The following is a 20660-nucleotide window of genomic DNA, read 5'->3' on the forward strand; positions in this document are numbered from 1 at the left end:
AATCACTTATGAAATTATCATACAGATTCACAGCATGCAATCTGAATTCAATTGAATTTCACGTGGAAAGTTATCATAATGTAAGACAGGATATGATTTTTTTTCTATAGTATTTGAAAAACTGAAAAAGAATACATTGTTGTGTTGCCTTCAAAGCCAGAGAAATTAGCAGGTGTCCACCATACTTAAAAAATAAATGATCTCGGCAAATTTGAGAAAAAGAAAAATGTTATAGCTTACTTTCTTCTTCGATTTGTCTCTGTGGAAAATTTTTGAGCTCTTATCCGACTTTGTTTTTGTTCCTCCCGTAAAGCTTGCCGTTCTTCTTCGAGATCTCTTTCCAGCAGAGTTCTGATGTTTCTTATTACATCATAAAATTAAGGTTAATAAAGGTAGAACACTTTTTATAGTACCCAGGGAATTTGTACATAGCAAATTATAACATTATCTGTTTTATAATGCATATTGACAGTAGTAACGTTCATATATGACTCCTAAACACATTTCTAAACAAGGACATGACACTTCAGAAATCTACCTGCAGTTACTTTGCTGTGAAATGCCCAATATTAATTTATAAATTAAATATTTATCACCCAAATTTGAAAAGGAATACAGAATGTGGACCATAGTTCTGAAAATACCCATTGAGCTGTTCGTGGCTCTAACGGAGGTAATAAAGACTACAAAAGTATATGTTTGTATGATTGCAAGAGCATTGTTCCTGATTAGGTTACTTGGATGGCGGAAAATGCATGCAGCCAATTATTATAGTACTATGGTAAGTTACAAAAATCCTGCACTGAATAAGAAATCAACATTGAGATTTTTTTCCCTCAACAGTTGTACCTTTACGTCTTGATTGGGACTATAATACCAGGAAGATTTACAAAAAAATCTCGAATTAAGGATAAAAACAAACGTTATTTACAATAAACATATGAACAAGTGCTCATTTGGAAAATGAGTTTAAAACAGCCCCGCCTGTCTTTTATCTCTTTTTCCACTTACTCTACATTTTCTAAGAGGCCATATAGTTTATATTTTAGTACTTAATAAGAAATTCCATCAGATTTCATTGTAACCTTACGTTTTCACCTCAGCTTGGCATCCTGGATAAAACATCCACAAAAACTAAATAACCACACAATAGTTTATTGGCATCCAAGTGCGATTGTTCCTGTTATTAACCACATCTAGATGCTTCCCTGGCAGTGCTTACTTTGTAAATGAAAACGTGCCCCTGCCCAAAGCTCTCCTCTCAAACAAGCGGCTGCTGCAATTAAATGTGAGAGCACAGAATACGAGACAGTGTAATCCTGAAGCCATCCTGGGCTTCTTTAATCTGTTTACAGCCACCCCCTGCTCCTTCAGTTCATTCTTGCAGCTTTCTGCCTTCTCACTTTGGTACTCTTTTTTTGTTTTTCTCTTCCTCCACCTTTCCCATATGGGTCTTTTGCTCAGAGCAAATGCCTGATGCAAATAACTAAGGCCCTCATTGCAACTTTGACGGGCGGCGGAGGCCGCCCGCCAAAGTTGCGCCGCAGGAATACCGCACCGCGGTCTGAAGACCGCGGCCGGCATTCTGAGTTTCCCGCTGGGCAGGCGGGCGGCCGCCTTAAGGCCGCCCGCCAGCCCAGCGGGAAACAACCTTCCCACGAGGACGCCGGCTCGGAATCGAGCCGGCGGAGTGGGAAGGTGCGACGGGTGCTACTGCACCCGTCGCGTATTTCACTGTCTGCTATGCAGACAGTGAAATACAAGCGGGGCCCTCTTACGGGGGCCCCTGCAGTGCCCATGCCATTGGCATGGGCACTGCAGGGGCCCCCAGGGGCCCCGCGACACCCCCTACCGCCATCCTGTTCCTGGCGGGCGAACCGCCAGGAACAGGATGGCGGTAGGGGGTGTCAGAATCCCCAAGGCGGCGCAGCATGCTGCGCCGCCTTGGAGGATTCTGACGGGCAGCGGAAAACCGGCGGGAGACCGCCGGTTTTCCTGCACTGACCGCGGCCAAAGCGCCGCGGTCAGAATGCCCTAAGGGGCACCGCCAGGCTGTCGGCGGTGCTCCCGCCAACCGCGAGCCTGGCGGTCACAGACCGCCAGGCTCGTAATGAGGGCCTAAGTGTCAGCCTTCAAAAATAAGTGCCTGTGCCCCGCACAGGAAACCACTGGCCTAAATAAAGCACTGTTCCTTGGGGAGCTCTCTTTAGCACTGATATTCAGGGGCGTAGCAACAAAGTGGGGGGCGTGTGGGGTGTTAGACACCCCCCCCAAAAAATAAATGTATTTTGTGATAAATATTTGGGTGCAGGTGCTTTCAATCCGGTATAGTGATGTGTCTGTGGGATTTCACCAGGAATTTTTACCCCAACAGACAAACACGCACACACAACTTTCTCTCATTGGAAAGACTTTAAAAATGTTGGTTATTTCACTAAATATTGCCCGTGCTGATACTTAATCAAATGAATCCATAACGTGAATGTAACGTGCTTTGTTTGGTGTGGTCCGTTTAAGTCTCTAGAAAAATATCAAACTTTTCAAACTAAATCAACCCCAATTTTTAATCCGGTAAATGTATTTTTTTTTTTTTCAACTGAAATGTGTCAAATTGATTTCTAACGATCAGTCAAAGCATTCCAGCTGTCCAGCCATTTATCAGGAGTAACTTGATTTACGAAACAAAAGACATGCAACAATAATCCGCAAGATGGACTATATCAACTGGTAAAGGCTTTGTTTCATACCTGTAAGTTACTAGGTACAGGCATCGCTGCTGACAGTGCTGAGGGGCTACGGAGTCTTCAGTGGAAGGTTTCACTTAGCTATTGAAGTGCTCAATATGCAACATACACACAGTTACATCAGAGGGATGTAATTTTTTAATTACAAGTAGATGGATGTTTGTTGGGGGTCAATGCAGCTAATCCTATGATAATTGCTTTAGACATCTTTTGGTCTGCAACACGTTATCCAATGAAGCTTGATCAGACCTGGGCTTTACCTATGATTTATTGATAGAATCTAGCTGTTCATAAACTTGCCTATGTATGCAAGTAGCTTTCTACATCTGGCCAGTAATCTACCTCAAGGTGGCTGAGTATCCTGTTGGCCTAGCAAGCCCTTAAACTTTGTTTCACTAAGACCCTTACTCGTTTTCTGCTACCATGATCATTAAAGGGCCCCTAAAGTGAGGTTTTAACATCCAGACTGAACCCTAATTTCCTTTTGAACACTGAACAGTTGGTTATTTTCACTTTAATTATGTCCTCAAAACATATTGAAGGGTTTTGCCTCTAAATTATTACATTTTGTATATTTTAATCTCTTCGGACATTACATTCTTTAGACCTGGTTCATCGACATATAGTAATAGGTGTGGAGATGTACACCTCCACGTAATTACTTTTATACTTATTTCCATTTCACAGACCTTTCCAGGAGTATGCGGATACTGCTACACCATACACAGGCTTCGAGGCATACCCCTAGGAAAGTAAAATGCCTTTTTCTGAAGTAAGCAATTTTTCAAAACTGAGTCCTTCTCCCTTGCAGTTTACACGTTCACCTATTGTACTCTCCACCCACCACATCAATAACGAAAATATGTTATTAGTGTGTGTTGTTTGACAATTACATATTCTTCCCAGTTCAACCAAATGCAATCACCAAAACCTTTTTCCACTACTTCCTGGATTCCTCCATCTGCTGACCTCACCTCTTCAATTAACCTTATTCTCCTGGTGGTCCTGTCGCTGCAAGACAACTGCAATGTCACCTTTGCAGTGCTGCCTATAAAATGATTTAGTAAAACTTCTACGAGCTTAAACCATGCAGGATGGTTTAGCTTTATTCTAAGACGGTTTGATCAAATCTCACGTGCGACTTGTTTCCTATCGACGAAATAAATTAGGCCAATGCACTGTTACAAGTCATAAAGCCACAGTAGAGGGATGCACCCCCTTTTGACAGCAAAACTCTCAATCTAGTGATTGAAAATCGATCATGTAAGTGCTACACATAAAGCGGACATGGCTGATTTATGTTTGGGCCGCACAGCCAGGCACTTACAGAGCCAGTCCCAGCAATCTCGTCCACATTTTACAGTTCGCCAATCTGTACTCCCACAGACACTAATCCTCATTCAATCAATCAAGCAAAACTTTATTCGGTATGTAGACCATCAAAGTTGATAACACACATCACAAAACAAAATATCATAATTCTCGTAATAAATAACAACAAAAATACCACATTAAAAACAACAAATAAAAGGATACATCCGAGGAACTGTACACAGAAGTAATAAAAGAGTAAGAACAAAAACATCAAAATGTGGAGAAGTGTGGCTCAATGGTTAGAGTGGCAGACCCTGATGCAGAAATCTGGCCTGGTCCAGACCAGGGTTCAATTCCTGCCTCTGGGGTCTTGGGCTCAATTTCCTCAGATCTGATAATTCTGGCATAGGTGCCTAATCTAATTCATGGGTCCCACTCTGTAACTCTGGGCAATAGCTTGCTTAATCTCCACAATGGCCCCAACAGTGCTGGGATGCCTGGCTTCACCTTGGAGGTTGCCCAGAAGTGGGCACCTCACAGGGAAAAGCCAGGAGGGGTTCCACAGCGGTATGCGTACAGCGCCTTGAGGTGAGTAGTGTGCTATACAAGTACGAAGTTTAAGTTTTTAAAATGGATGGAAAAAGTGCAAGTGCACCAAAAAGCCTCCATGAAAATCGATCATTGCACCACGTGTCCCAGACCGCCAGAGCTGTCTAGAAGTAGAAACTGAATCAGATAATTCTGATCGTCTGGATCTTTCAGGCTACCATTACACTTAATTTAACAGTAAAACACACAATAATGTGCATTGTGCATAGCAATTTAAACATAACAATGCAGTACGTTGTGCATAGTAATACCTATAATTAGTAATTTATATTAGCCACAGTCCACAACTACACAGCTATGTTCATACAAGGTATTTTATTAACTTCCCTTTCTTTATCCACACATTAAACAAAAAACGAGTGATGGAAAATACATCTGGAACTGACATGTCGGTCCAACTGGACAGTTATATGAGCTGCATGATCAACCCCTTCTACATTTTCACCGTCATTTCAGTCATTCAATCTGATCTAGGGAACATATGATGTCCCCTTCTTGGTGATCAACCATAGTAATTCATGATTACTAGCATACTTATTAGAAACATCCATAGGATTTAGTCTGTCCCCCAAGAAAAGTAGGCACATATGAGAAAGAACTCTTTATTTGTATTCCAGAGTTCGTAAGTAAGCAGGTATGTAACTCATAGTTTATCAAATCTTTAATCAGTGCCTTGTTTTTCAAAATCACTTCCACACAATCCGTGTCCCGTGATGTAACCCTGAGTTTTTTAGCGTATTTTATATCGGACCAGATGATTGATAGACAACTACGTTTGCAACATAGCCAATGAATGACTTTATTTATTAAGGAGTTTGTATCCTCAATAAACCCGCCCCAGTTTTGGGACAGAAGTTAAGTATACTTTTCCTTCTTGCTTTATGGGTGATCTATGGATAAGCTGCTGCCCAGGTAGCTTAAAATCATCCTGGCTTAAGGGATCTAAATGTTCATACTGCTTATGAAAACGCAAAGCTTGGGGAGGAGTTGGCAAAAAATGAAAATCATACAAGGGCCTTGGCAGATTAGAGATATTAATGCCTTGAGTTCCCCTCTGCTGCAATCCGCTGTGTCCTTCCTTAGCCTTATGTTCAATACTTTTACCAATTGTCTTAAAATCACTAGGGGGATCTTCTGAGTTATATGAGGGATTGTTGGTACTCTTACCCCTAACACTTTGGCTCTATCTCCCCCCTAATTACTTTTGACTCCAAAACGTTCTTTCCAGGGGGGGACTACAGAAATAGTACAACAACAATTATGATCACAATTCTTAGCAAATGCTCTAAACTTAGTGAATTGATCTATCAGCCCTGTTACAAAGTGCTTGAGTTCATCGAGCTTATGATCTAATTTGGGGTAATCCTTGGCTCTCAGTGCCACCCATGTATCACTACCCGCAGAAGTAAGTGTGGCTGCTTTAATAGGGTCAACATAATCACAACAGGCAGGTTGGTATGAGCTTGATATATCTTCCTCTGTCAATATTGAAAATGTATTCACACTTGGAACATTGGCCACCACGGTTACCTTAGGCAAGAGTGGTATTGGTGCTGGCAATTTAGCTCTCACTATAGATTTGCACTAGTTAGCATCCTGAAAAGGCTCCACATTAGAACTTACACTCACTTTCTTCTTGAACATTGCTGAAATTATTACATTAGAGTTTGTGATGGACTCGCTCCCTATGGTGAAATCAGTGTTTAATATTGACTCTACATCCTGATCAAATGGTCAATGTCTTCCAGGGTCGAATTTTTCCCTGCAATGGGACCAGTGGTTGTAACCACATCAGCTGGCCATTTAGGCTTCTTGGCACTGTTTTTTTATTATGTCGGAAGCCTTGCACTTTCCATTCTATAGTCCAGCGTTTACTTTCTCCAGTCCAAAAACAAAAGATAAAAAAATTAACAATTTAAAATAGGTTGAGACTTACAGTCCACCACTCACCTTAGAAGTAAAAAACAAAGAGGGGGGACCCTACCCAGCCTCTTACGGGTGATGACAGGCAAAGACAGGACTGGTCTTGGCCTGGCCTTCGCACGCAGTGGCAGTAAGTGCCTCTGCCACTGTACAGGCCGCTGGTAGATGAAGTGCATGGTCTCCCTGGCTGGTACAAGTCTCCCTGCACAGCGGGACAACAGGCCTCCTTATGTGCGCCTCCGGGCACAAAGCGTGACAGTAAGCGGCTTTGCCACTGCAAAGGCTGCTGGTAGATGAAGTGCTTGCCCCCGCCGGCCGGTACAAGTCTCCCCTCATTCTTATCAATGAGGGGACCCTCTGCTGTACACCACACAACAAACATCAAGGATATCACCAGCAGAATGTTCATCACAGAGGCTTGACTCACCCCACATAGTTGCGGAACATTGATATTTTCCAAAGGCTTCAGGCTCAAGTGTATGAATCACACTTTCAAGGCAAGAGGAGGCCTCACTATATAGAATATGTCTTCATGGCCCTGTACTATTAAAGGGGCTGTCCAGTGAGTGATGTAACACTCCACCTCAAACCCCAAGAAGAAGTCAATCAACGGTGCATACCTGCTGCTCCACATCACCAAGTACTTTGACTCCACATAATTTAATGTTTCCTACACCTCACTGGGTTATGCCACTAACTGACACAAGGGCTCTATTTTGTCATAGGACTCCTGTTATCAGAATAAGACTGCTGGATTAGGGGCGGCAGCACCACTGTTTGTGGGTGACTGATTCAATCCCTCACTGTCTTGACAGCTGTCGGCCCAACTCTTTTGGCTAGCTAGCAGCATCTTACCCAAACCTGAAAAAAAGTTGATTTGTGGCAGCCTGAAACTTGACACTTTGACTTCTCAGGGGAAGTCGTCCTTGAGATGTCTCATTACTTTCTCTTCTTTAGCAAGAGGGCTCATAAACACACATATTAGGTCAAAGAAAGAGATGCAGGATGGTTTTCAAAACATTTATTGAAAAGACTGTAATCTACGATTAAATAGTTGGGCTGCAATTAATAGGGCAATGAGACATAACAGAATTAAAATTGCAGGGACCAGCGAGAAGAAAATAAACAATTTCAATTTATTGGAATAATATACATAGAGGAATTCTAGCTAAACCCTAATTCCTAAGTGAAGAGCATAGCGTGATAGCCCAAAGTTACTCCATAAGAGGAGCACTCACCTCCATTACATGAGAGATAGGGGTCTGCCTGCCGTCTCCTGGGTTGGCCGTAGAGACAGGGCCGAGGTGAGCAATGAAATGGCATGCTGCATGGATGAAATCCCGGCTGGATTGACCTCCCTATTGTCCATTGGCCTGTAAAGTGTTTTTTATAAAAATCGAATTTTTCGTTCTGTGAAAAAGGCCTATTGTGGGCATGTGCCTAAGTGTCGGACTGTTTACATACTCTTGTGGTGACTATTGCTAGCTAGATTATCATGTACTGTTCTTGTCACCCTTGGATAGGGGTACATGGTGAAATGTCATTAGCAGAATAATAATGCTTCTGTAGGATCACAAAGTTGCAGCTGATTAGAAAATAAAAACTTCTCACCTGAAAGCATGCTAACTAAAAATGAATAAAACTGAATAAATGAAGTCTGAGGACATATTTAGGTAAAAGGGCACAGGCCGCAGGCCGCAGGCCGCAGGCCTAAACTAAGCTGGAATATGTGTGCCCAAACATAGTGTCAAATGAATCCATGACACCCTTCCCATTGTCAGGATAAGAGTTTAGTTCTAAAACTACAATGCTCTTAAAACCTAAAACACTAATAGCATGTTAAAATATACATAAAAGAGATAAAATGTCTAAGATGACAAGCAAGGCAGGCCAATTTAAGAGAAAATGTAGTACTTTAAAGAAAAGATGCCAATCAATTGATTACAACAAAAATAAAGGTCCTACAGGAAATCTCCAATGTCTTCAATGGTAATAGAATCCAAGAAAGATTCCACCTCGGCAGGCGACAAGCTGACCAGCGCGTTAACTGAAGGATCCACACAGCATACGTGTGCAGAAGCCTCAACCATAGGGCCAGCTAAGGGGGCCACATTCCTGGCCCCAGCAGATGTTGAAGTAGCCAGGAAATCCACAAGTGGTGGTTTATACGATGACTCGAGTATCAACCCCAGTCTCTATGGACATGTCCGTGAATGAGCCCTCAGCTAGAGCAATAACAGATCCGTCTCCACAGAAGGCAGAGGCTGCATGGCAAGACACACCTTTGGTGCACACTCAAAGAAGCACCAAAAGTAGTGGAAAATTGGCTGCACACAGATCAGTATTGGTCTAAATGTCAATGACCAATTCAGCCTAAGCTCCTCCAGCAGTGACGTTCCCAAGTACTGCATCATGTGATCACAACACAGATGGACTGGTGGGAGCTCCAGTGTTATGCTTTGCTGAGGTGGGACAGCCACTACGTATTAAAAATAGCAACAGCAGAATGCCACCAATCAATGCCAAAGTTATTGGAAATCCACCAAAGACATTTGAAAAGAGTGAATGGATAGCTGAAGGTATCACTCCAAATATAGACTGGAAGGTGCTAACAGATTCAGACCAGAGAGTCTTTAAAAAGTGCACTCTTCCCACAGTGTTGGATGGGTTGAAAGGTCTGCTCACCAACTCTCCAAAATTATAGGGGAAGTTGGTATTAAATAAGGACTGTATCTCTGCTGATGACCTTCCTAGCTGGAGGTCATAGGTCTCTGTGGTTGATGTCAGAGCCAGATGTTTTTGGAACAAAAGCACCTTTAGTCTGCTTAGCTAGTCAAAATTTATATCTGAAGTAGCAATGTGCAGCCAGATCTCTGCTACTTTTATCTCTTGTGTGGGGGATATAACACGTGGTTGCAGCAAGTTACAATTTGTGAAACCAAAATAACATAGGCAATTCCGGACTTCATTCTGCAACAGCCTTCACTATTCAGAATCGCATAACTTCCATTGAAAAGTATTTGAAATACTGGGTGAATCAAAGAGACAGGTGTACCCTTCCGATAGCTTCCTAAGTTCGCTATGGCAACGTTACAAGTGCTGTGCAAGGACACCCGCTTGAAAATCATAGAATGACTAACAGCAGTCGCACATTTGCTTCCGCTAAGAAAGACATCTGCTTCACTGTTTAAACATTTGTAAGTGAAAGACAACTCCTACACTTCGTAGATGTAACAGTCCCCTAACTACTCATATCTGCCAATTGCAAATACTTCAAACTCTTGCTGAACTGAAATGTGGAAAAGGGTAGATTGATTATCCTGAGTATTAGCTATACTGCTGATGGAATTTCTGCTACAGGCAACTTTTCCAATTTCTCTATGTTAACCATGATGTAACTCACTTCCTTTTTAGTCATTATCTGTTGTCTGTTCAAATTAAAAGCGGTAAATAACTCAGTAGAGATTACATGCTGCCAGGGCACAGTCCAGCCCCAACTGCCAAGCCAGGTCCTCTATGGACCGGAAACAAGCATCTTCTGTCTGTTTCAGGGTATCACCCTTCATCAGCCAGGCTAGCTTTAATTCAATGGCATAGTGAGCCCATGACCCACGTCTGGGCATACCCGGCACACTGCGGGCAACAAAAGCAAACAAACACAAATGATGGACGGAACGCGGAACCAATCAAACATTCCCCCCCCAGTCACATGGGGAGCAGGGTCAAGACTGATTTGCATATGGCTGGGTCAAAACTGGAATGGCATGGCAAGCAAAAAAAATGATGGATTAAACCTAGATCTGTGACTCGAGGTGAATGTTTGATTTGCTCTGCATTCAGTCCATCATCTGTTGCTTTTGCATTCTGCATTTTTAGGATCAAGCCCAGAAAAATATGTAAGCTTTTGTACATACGTTTTGGAATTCCCCACTGGAGGAGTCGGACAATGGTTCCATTGTGTGAATTAAAAACTGATCTCGGGGTACTAGCTCGGTGCAGAAAACATTCCCCCATAATTTGCTGTATTCATTGATACATCTTTACTTTCAAATACAGTGTAATATTCAAGCTCCAAAAACATGGAATTAACGGTTTCAACATACCAATCATCAGAAACAACCCCAGGTGTAATAATATAATTCATAGAAACTTTGAAGAGATATGGAATTTGAATGACCTCAGTAGGACTGAATACATCATATGGTACTTTACCCCACGCAATCCCATCAGGAATCGGGACAGTTGAAATGTTCACAAGGGAGAAGTCTCTTCAGACCTTATGAGAGGAAAGGTAAGACATCAAAACCTCATCCACCAGTTCAACAGCAGAGCGTTCAGAAAGATAGTGACCATTTATGAACAAAAAGAAAATGATGACAAATCCAATCCAAAGCAGGAAGACAAGCAATGTCAGTAGTATCCACAGAGAATACAATGGATAAACCAAATAACAGTTTTAAAGCGTAGGGGCTGCTAAAACAGGTGCTGTCGCAGATGCAGAGGAGTTTGAAGAAAAATTGTCTATGTCAACAAAATAAACAGAAGCTGTTTGTGCAAGTACAGGACAGAACTAGAAGATGGACACAATGGTGTGGTTCATAATAAACAATGTCATCTCTCTGTGTTGAATTGGAATAGTAGATATCCATAGTTTGGATGTTTATTGTCTGTGAAGTGGTGACAGGAAGTAGCAGAAATGTGTTCTCTGCCCTCCCCAAGCTCAGAGAAATAACTGTAGTATTGACACTTGCAGCATTATTGAGTGTTTGTAGAGGTACATCCCGTTGGGTAGTAAGGGGGGGATAGGTAACTACACAGGAATCCTCATGGTTTACTGTGCAGGATCGACCACACAGTGCAATCTGATGTTGTCAATTGCAACAAAGCCGTTTTGTTTAGAACCAGGCAGCTGTGGTATGATGACAGTTCTTGCACGGTATATTCCCAGGACTGGAACCAGTGCTCTATAGGATGTGCTAAATTCCTTCTTTACAACAATTATTTCTCGTACTAGATCCCCAACTTTAGGAGTCCATCCAGTAGATGTTGGAGGCAAATCCCTCATTCCCAAGGTGGCAGCATAGACAGATGAATTTTCATCACCAAATTTTTGTGTTTCCTGTAAAATAGTGACACATTAATTTATGCCAAATGGTGTTTCTGCCGCCCCCGCACCATGGCCATTAAGATCTGGGACATATATAGGTACCCCAAAAAGAACCTTGTAACGGATGCGTCCTCCCGAAGGACCTTCTGGGCAGATTATTTATTGCTTTCTTGACCCCATATAGGTAATAAAGCCAGCTACGACCAGAACCTAATACCCTTGCTGTTAGGAATTGCTTTAGGTCTCTGTTTCTTCACTCCACAACAGAATTACCCTCTGAATGATATGGAGAAGAGTAATGGAGTCAAGGGTGTAGCTTGGCCAGTACAAATGGGGGGGGTGGGCTTCAGATTTTGCAACAATCACACTGACACTTAATGATAACATACATTATATGACAGGCATGGTGCATGAGAGGGGCTTAAGGGGCAGTGGAAATGAAGACAAATGTGGATTGGTAGGGGTACTAAGTGAGAGAAAAACAATATTTTGTTAAATAAACATCATTTTGGAGACTCTCAAAACAGAGAGGGAGAGATAGTGTGTGTTTTTTTGTCTGTTTGTACTGTATGGGTGAATTTCAGTGAAATCTGACAGACACATCACCACACCCGACTGAAAGGACCTGCACCTAACTATTTACCACAAAGTACATTTATTTGGGGGGGTGGACACACCAAACATCCCCCTTCCCCCCCCCCAAAGCTTCGCCCCTGAATGGAGTTGAACACTCATTATTGGCATGGTGTCCCTGAGTGCCCTGGAGGCAAAGGCAGGGCCTGGGTCAGAGTGGAATGCTGCAACTGCATATGTCCTGATGAAGACTTGCAAATCTTTTATAACTGTTTGTGCCTCAGCCAATGGTGGCCATGCCCATAGGAATCTAGAACATGGATTAACAGCGACTAAGATGTATTTGTGTGCACCATCAAGTTGTAAGGGACTGCACTGGTCCAGGTACACACATTGTAGTGGTTTGTTGGACACTAGGAGGGGTGTCTGCGGTAGGCATTTGATGCTAGACCCTTCAATTTGTTGACAGATGTCACAGCAAAGGACATACTGCTTGGTCTGTCTGCACAGACCTGCCCACCAATAGTGTTTTTGTAGCAGGGAATTAGTAGCTGTCAAACCAGCAGGGGCAGAAGCAACACCCTCATGCGCTGCTTTAATGAAATCTAGTGCCTGATCTTGGTTGGGCATCAGACGATTGCCCACTCCTGGAATTGTTGTGAATGCAATATTTTGGGCACTGAGGTGGTAGGTATATTTAGCAGGGTATGCTTTCGGTAAAGTCTTGAATTTAGCTGAAGCTTTCACAGCAGCCAATGTCTCATTGTCACGTCTTGTGTGAGAACGAGTAATTGCAGCCACAGAAGCCGTAGCTACTGTAGATTTGGCAGCTTCATTAGCCAATGTATTTCCTGCAACTATACTCCTACAAGTTAGTGACCCAATGTATGAACTACATGAGCTCTTTGTAGTCTGTCCTTAAGATCTGCTACCCTGCCCCACCAGTTTTTGTGTTTGATGGTGTTCCCTTTTGAATTTCTGAACCTGTTTGTTTGCCAATGATGTAAGTACTCATTGTAGGACTAAGCACTGCAATAAGGATCACATACAATCAAAGTGGACTGTTTAGGATCTGTATGTTCCAGTGCCAGAATCAGAGCCTTAAGCTCTGCAAGCTGTACAGTGCAGTCCCCTAGGGTCTGAGTGTAGGTATGTTGACGGTGGAATGTACCATCCCTCACGACTCCCCTAACTACCTCACAAGCAGCGAAGCATTGGTGTTTTGCGCCAACAACTGGTTGTGCTGAACCATCAATGTAAATGATCTCTCTAAACTGATCAAGAGGCATGATGTTAGAGGGCACAGGGTACTCAAGTTCATAGTGTAGAAATTCTTGGGTTTTTAGTTTGAGGTCGAAAACATAATCAACATCAGTGTCAGTTAGGGAGTTTGCCTATTGAATCCAGCATGGATGTAATGCTTTTGCGTTTGGGACGCTAGCTTTGGTAACCCCCTCGAGAGCTAGCACAAGGGTAACGACAATAATGCGTTTCCCTTGGCTTAGTGGCCTCTGCTTAATGACAGCACTCAGTATTTTCCTGTTAGTGCAAATCTTTGTTCTGTGTTGGAGTACAAGTGTTATTTGTATGCTATGAGTATCGTGTCATCCTCATTACATGTGACATAGGTGAACCCGATGGCACAAGGAATTATTTTGATGACCACATTTGTTTTGTTGTCACATGTATGTAAGTGTTGTGCTTCTAGCACGTCTTGTTGTAAATCTCTGACTGTGCGTGCATGTTCTGGTGTCCAGTGCTTGAAAAATCTGGATGAATTAAATCATAAAGTGGTTTTATGAGTTGTTCATAATCTGGAATGTATGTTGTGCCAAAATTCAAGAAACCCAGTAATGAGTGCAGTTTCTTGATGGAGTTTGGAAGTTGAAGTTGAACACAATTTTCTAGAAAGTGTGGGGCCAGGCTTTTGCCTTCATCAGATCATTTGTATCCTAAAAATAGGACACTAAGAAAATAAATTTTGGTTTTCTTAAAGGTAAATTTGTACCCTTTGGCAGCGAATTCTAAAACGAGGTGATCCACCTGGACCAAATGTGCATTGAGGTCATCATCTGTTAGGTAAATGCCATCTACATAAGACAACGTCTCTAGATCAATATCATGTAATATTGATGTTATACAGGCAGAAGATACCCTGGGGATGTTCATATACCCTTTGGGCATGTGACAAAAGTGCAGCTGAGAGCCAAACATGCTAAAAGCGCTTAGATCCCAGCTTTCAGGCACTGGATTTTGGCAGAAAAAAAACACTAGAAATGTCCAAAGTTGTTTTGTATTTTTTTCATACTATATTGTTGCAAAGTGCTGTAGTGTGTGCATTTTCAATTGCAAATGTGCATGTACGACTGTTTATAGGATTGTAATCTAAGAATATTCTATAAGAATGGTTAGATTTTGCTACGGCGAATAACGGGTTATTCATTGCAGGGATGCAGGGTTCTATTACTTCCTGATACTCAAGTTTTGTGAGAATCTCTCTCATGGGTGCTTTAACTTCATGTTTCATTGGATATTGCGGCTGGATCTGTTGAGCACATCTAATTGGTATTACATGGTAGAGTGAATCACTATCTCACCCTACGTGGTTGCGCTACAGCACAGTAGCCTCTGCCAAACTCATTTGGTAGTGAGGCTTCCTTTGCTACATCTGGAACAAGGATTGAGAAAGGAGGCAAAATGACATCTTCCCCTTGTGCGAGCATGCAGACAAATTCAGGAGGCCAATCTTTTCCTCAGACTTTAACACTGCATGATAAAATTCTACCCTTAAAGACATATGTTTCATAATAATACATTAGACCTGCTTTTGTCATAGATTTAAGAATAAACTGGTCAGCATTAGCTTTCCCACAAGACAAAAGATGCAAAAATACAAGTAACCAGTGGCATCTAAAATAACTTTTTCCATTGAACTAAGCAGGCCCATAGTCTTTATCACTGGCCTGTAAGCATAACCATCTCAGGACAATTGTATGGACCATAAGCATTACCATGAGGAAAACCGCAGGCACACAGTCATAACATTACAAATGTATGCAAAAATAAATGTGAAAATGAAAATGCAAAACACCATCTCCCCTAAGAGGAGCTAATAAGGATGGCGCAAGTCTTCTACTCTCACAGATTCACAGATGGGGTAACTGAGCATTAGCTTTCCCACAAGACAAAAGATTCAAAATACAAGTAACCAGTGGCATCTGAAATAACTTCTCCCACTGAACTAATCAGGCCCATAGCCTTTGTCACTGGCCTGTAAGCAAAACCATCTCAGGACAATTGTATTGACCATAAACATTACCATGAGGCAACCCACAGGCACACAGTCATAACATTACAAATGTATGCAAAAATAAATTTGAAAATTCAAAACACCATCTCCCCCTTAGAGGTCCTATCAAGGTTTATTACACCACAAGTATTCTACTCTCACAGATTCTCTAGATGGGATAACCAGCACCGAAACCCTTGACCTCCATGGCAAGCTCTATGATGTATGTAACAAAATACTTCTCTTTGGGCTTTAAAATAAAGCAATAACAATCTACACTTAAAGTCTATTGAATGAAACATATGAATTTCACAATAAATATGTCACAACTATTGCCTTTTCATATTAAACGGATTAGGCCTACAACCATGATTACCGTCTTGCCACAAGAACTAACACTGTCCTACTGTACTGAGCATTAGCTTTCTAACAAGACAAAAGATGCAAATACAAGTAACCAGCATGTGGGGGAAGCTGAACCCCCTCTCTCAGTAGGACTTTTGAAAGATCTTTTTCTGTTGATCACGTAAGGTCAGGCCACAGCTTCACTGTTAAGCCAGACCTAAAAAGGGATAAACAAATAGAGAAAGCAAAACTTGGCATAAGAAAACAACTATTATTTTTTTGAATGGCACTAGAATAGCTAGTTAGGAAAAGTAAAACTTCCAACTTGTTCCCTGAAATTTGCTCTAAGGAGTCATCAACTGTGGGTCACAGGAGTTTATGCTTTCCCTAAAGGAAAAATTCACTTGGTTAATTTTGTTTTCCCTGCAATATATACAATTTATTATTTATTTAATGGTCAAAATAATACAGAAAAAAAAAGTATTTTTTGACAACTTAAGGCATTGCTTAGGGTTTTGCAAACAGAATACTCATCCCAAATGTAGCGGTTATCCCATCTGCCATTTTACAAGTGCATTATAACTTATGGCACATGCAATATGAGAATCAGGATATCTGCCACATTTGTAAAGGAGTATCCCCATCCACCAAGATGTAAATAAGCTCCTTAATCAGGAAAAACATTCTGACATTAACAGCCATTTAAATAGATCTATTTATTATTTCAGTCATAGCTCTTTCCAGAATTTGCACAACGTGAGAGACAAGGAGTCTACCATAAAGTAACCTTTGTCCTATTTTCACACAGCCAAATTGAAACACTATCTGAATGGCTTTCAGGGGATTTAGTGGGTCGTTTAGAACTTGGAAGGAAGGCTGGAAAATGTAAAGTTGTCTTTCAGTTTGGTGTGCATTTTACCCTGAAATGGCTCCTGCGTCCATAGCAGGATTCACTTTTGTGATAGGAGGGAGATCTGAACCATGCCAAGAGGTCTACCTTCCTACTGCAGAAGGCAGACTTGCCATCGCTTACAATATTTCCAACGACAGACTCCATAACCAACGTTCTCCACATAATTCCCCCAGCATATTGGGAATATTTTTTGGCTTTTTCTTTCCAGCACTGCAATGATAGACATGGTGGATGCAGATGCAATGACTAGCAACAGGAATTGTGTTAAAAGGGGTGCCCTCTGATGCCACTCTCACCAGCGTCACATATGCTGCAACAAGTTTCCTTACAACTGGCATCAACTTATACCATTTACCCACTTTGCCACCTTTATTAATGATTATCCTTTATATCTTGTTTGACTCTTCTTAGGCAGTGGTGTAACAAAACCTGAGTCCCCCCCCCCACAAGATATGCTGAAGAGGCCCCCACACTCACATCAGTAGGGGCTAAGCAGGGCTCCTCTATGATGGGTAAGCCTGGGGGCCCCTGCACTGCAGGGGCTGCCGGCCCTCTGTTACGCCCCTGTTATCAGGGGTTAACAATGAAGGAGCTCCTTTTTAAACTTAGAGTGGTCCCAGAGACGCCGAGCTACCAATGTGCTAGCAAAGTCTAGGCATATTTGGTGCCATCAGGTCTGCTTCTGGAACCACAGAAACCATATATTACTGTCAGTTCGTAGAACTTCAAAGAACCTCCTTTTCAAGCTGAGGCTTTCAAAAAGTATGGAGGGTGAACAGCAAGATTTATTCTTAGAGGGTGCTGTGGGATAGCAGGTCAGATTAATGTACCACTGAGATAAATTTCAATAATTAGAATGTCCAGTTATTGGTATTTCTTTTGAAGAAATATAAAAGTCATGCATTCATACTGAGTTAGATTGTGTAATAAAAATGGTCTTGTATAGCTGACATCAGCCATATGATGTCAAACCAGTCTGGGCCAAAGGGTGCAAGAACTCTGGGAATTCTACATGCATAAATCAGGCCAGCAGTGACAATGCTGTATCTCAGCAACTAAGCTAGTGAGTAGTCTTTGGTCTGTGTAAATAGAGTGGAGCATTTACAGCAACTCTAAGCACAATCTTAGTCAGCTCCTCCACACATGCCAGTATCTTTTGGTGCCACCATATTTTGTGGTCAGGCATGGGTTCAGAATGATGATGTCGGCATGTGCCCGAAGATGACTGTGGCTCAATTGGACATCATACAGGCAGCGGGAATGCTGGGTGGCAAGTGAGCTTACAGAAGCCACTCTGCCCCCTACTGGAGGGGTGTAGAGCAGGGTGACAACTGTGCTTGCTGAAAGCGGAGTTAGCAGCTCTGGGGAACAGAGAGGAAGTCTGATTAAGGCTGCACTCTTTCCACACACCAAGGTGTGGCAAAAGAGGCTACTGACATGGACAAGGATGAGTACTTTAGGCAGGCTGCATTTTCTACTGAGGTCTGCCCAGAAGGCTCTTATCAATTTCCCTCAGTCCAATGGAGACCGGATTGAGCATTGGTAGTTGCTCTCTTTCATAGAATTAGGAGCAGTCTGTGGGATTTCTATTCTTGCAGATCACAATATTGGGGGTGTCTGGGCAAAAGAACAAGTCTGTGGTATTGGTAACTCCTTGCAGTCATGGGTCTTTACACCATCACAAATTAAAACTACACATGTGTTTTGGGTTGAATAAGGAGGTTTCCAGCAAATCAGGTAGTCTATAGCCTTCTTCCTCTCATGTCAAAATAGGTACATTCACTTCGCCCTGAAATGTGTTCTCTGCTCCTTAATGGGTGACTATCAATCATTCTGTCGTTGGTATAGTCCTTTTCTGTGTACTCACGTACAGACCTTTTTCTAGCAAAAAATGAGCTTGAAAATGTGTCTCTCAGCATAACATTATATTCACAAACAGTAGAAGTTAAACCCACACCATCTGAGCACACAAATTCAATGTTGCTCCATGAACCTTTGGGGAGGGCCAACCAGAACAAGGTACATCTCATGTAGGAATTGTTCGCTTTCATGGAAGTAACCTTCCAAATACGTGCACGGTCCATCTAGTTTCCTTGGCCGTAGCAGGAATCCCTTAATGTTTAAGGTGTATGTGAATCAGCCTAAGGTTTCCAGCTAATGAGAGGCTGTTCCTGTATTTCTGTGTCCTAGGTAGATGGGGCGGGAGGTCATCTCATTTCTGAAGGTGCTCTGCTGTGCCCATGGCTTTGGCCACATTCCTTTGTTCAGGTACTCTACAACCAGATCACAGACTGGTCTTTTAGAACAGGCATGACTCAAGGAAACTGAACTTGAAGAATCTTTCCTATGTTTCATACTGCAGAACGGGGTGGTGAGGCAAAGCATCAAAAATGGGCATTCAGAAAAGGGATAAACAGCATACTTCGCAATATTATTAACTCTATGAAGTACCCTACAAACTAAGGACTACATACATTATGGGAACCCTTCACACAGGCATATCCTTATGTACCTGAGCCCACACCTCTCACTTTCTGGGATGTCAAAGAGAAAGGTCATGACAGGTTAATAGATTATAGCAGACAGGTAAAAAAGCCAATAGTCTAAGACGATAGGTTTGCTGCCACCAACTGCCAGTCATGTCAATCTCATTTCTGAAGGTGCTCTGCCTTGCCCATGGCTTTGGCCACATTCCTTTGTTCAGGTACTCTACAACCAGATCACAGACTGGTCTTTTAGAACAGGCATGACTCAAGGAAACTGAACTTGAAGAATCTTTCCTATGTTTCATACTGCAGAATGGGGTGGTGAGGCAGAGCATCAAAAATGGGCATTCAGAAAAGGGATAAACAGCATACTTCGCAATAGTATTAACTCTATGAAGTACCCTACAAACTAAGGACTACATACATTATGGGAACCCTTCACACAGGCATATCCTTATGTACCTGAGCCCACACCTCTCACTTTCTGGGATGTCAAAGAGAAAGGTCATGACAGGTTAATAGATTATAGCAGACAGGTAAAAAAGCCAATAGTCTAAGACGATAGGTTTGCTGCCACCAACTGCCAGTCATGTCACGGCCCCATCATGGGAATGGTAGTCATCCACAAGGAAAGAAGTTCCAGTTTAGGTTGACATCTATAGCACTCTACAGTGAGTGAGCTAAAACTACACGGCAAGCAAAAAAACTGATGGATTAAACCCAGATCTGTGACTTGGGGCGAATGTTTGATTTGCTCTGCATTCCGTCCATCATCTGTTGTTTTTGCATTTGTTGCCCGAAGTGGGAAGAGTATGCCCAGATGTGGGTCCCATGCTTGCTATGCCACCAGATTCAAGCTAGCCTGGCTGATAAAGGGTGGTACCCTGAAACTGCTGCCAGGGTGCTTGTTTCTTGTCCAGGGAGGGCCTGGCCTGGCAGTTCGGGCTGGACTGTTCCCATGGGGAACAGGGTTAAGACTGATTTGCATATGGCTGGGTCCAAACTGGAATGGCATGGAAAGAGAAAAAAACTGATGGATTAAACCCAGATCTATGACTGGGGGTGAATGTTTGATGTGCTCAGCATTCTGTCCATCATCTGTTGTTTTTGCATTTGTCGCTCCAAGTGGGAAGGGTATGCCCAGATGTCGGTCCTGTGCTTGCTATGCCACAAGATTCAAGCTAGACTGGCTGATAAAGGGTTATACCCTGAAACCGGTCCCAGGATGCTTGTTTCTGGTCCAGGGAGGACCTGGCCTGGCAGTTCGGGCTGGACTGTTCCCATGGGGAACAGGGTCAAGACTGATTTGCAAATGGCTGGGTCCAAACTGGAAATGCATGGCAAGCAAAAAACTGAT

General features: G+C 42.5%; 1 protein-coding gene across 2 annotated transcripts in view; it reads right to left on the reverse strand.

Annotated features, from left to right (window-relative positions):
* CEP126 (centrosomal protein 126) overlaps window positions 1–20660 on the reverse strand; it is a 304423-nt gene that overhangs the window by 274131 nt on the left and 9632 nt on the right. For both annotated transcript variants that reach the window (XM_069202376.1, XM_069202377.1), the window contains exon 2: window positions 241–360. In XM_069202376.1, coding sequence (XP_069058477.1) covers window positions 241–360 — 120 coding nt within the window. The remainder of the gene's footprint in view (window positions 1–240; window positions 361–20660) is intronic.

The sequence above is a fragment of the Pleurodeles waltl genome, chromosome 8, assembly GCF_031143425.1.
Source record: "Pleurodeles waltl isolate 20211129_DDA chromosome 8, aPleWal1.hap1.20221129, whole genome shotgun sequence".
Taxonomy (NCBI): domain Eukaryota; kingdom Metazoa; phylum Chordata; class Amphibia; order Caudata; family Salamandridae; genus Pleurodeles; species Pleurodeles waltl.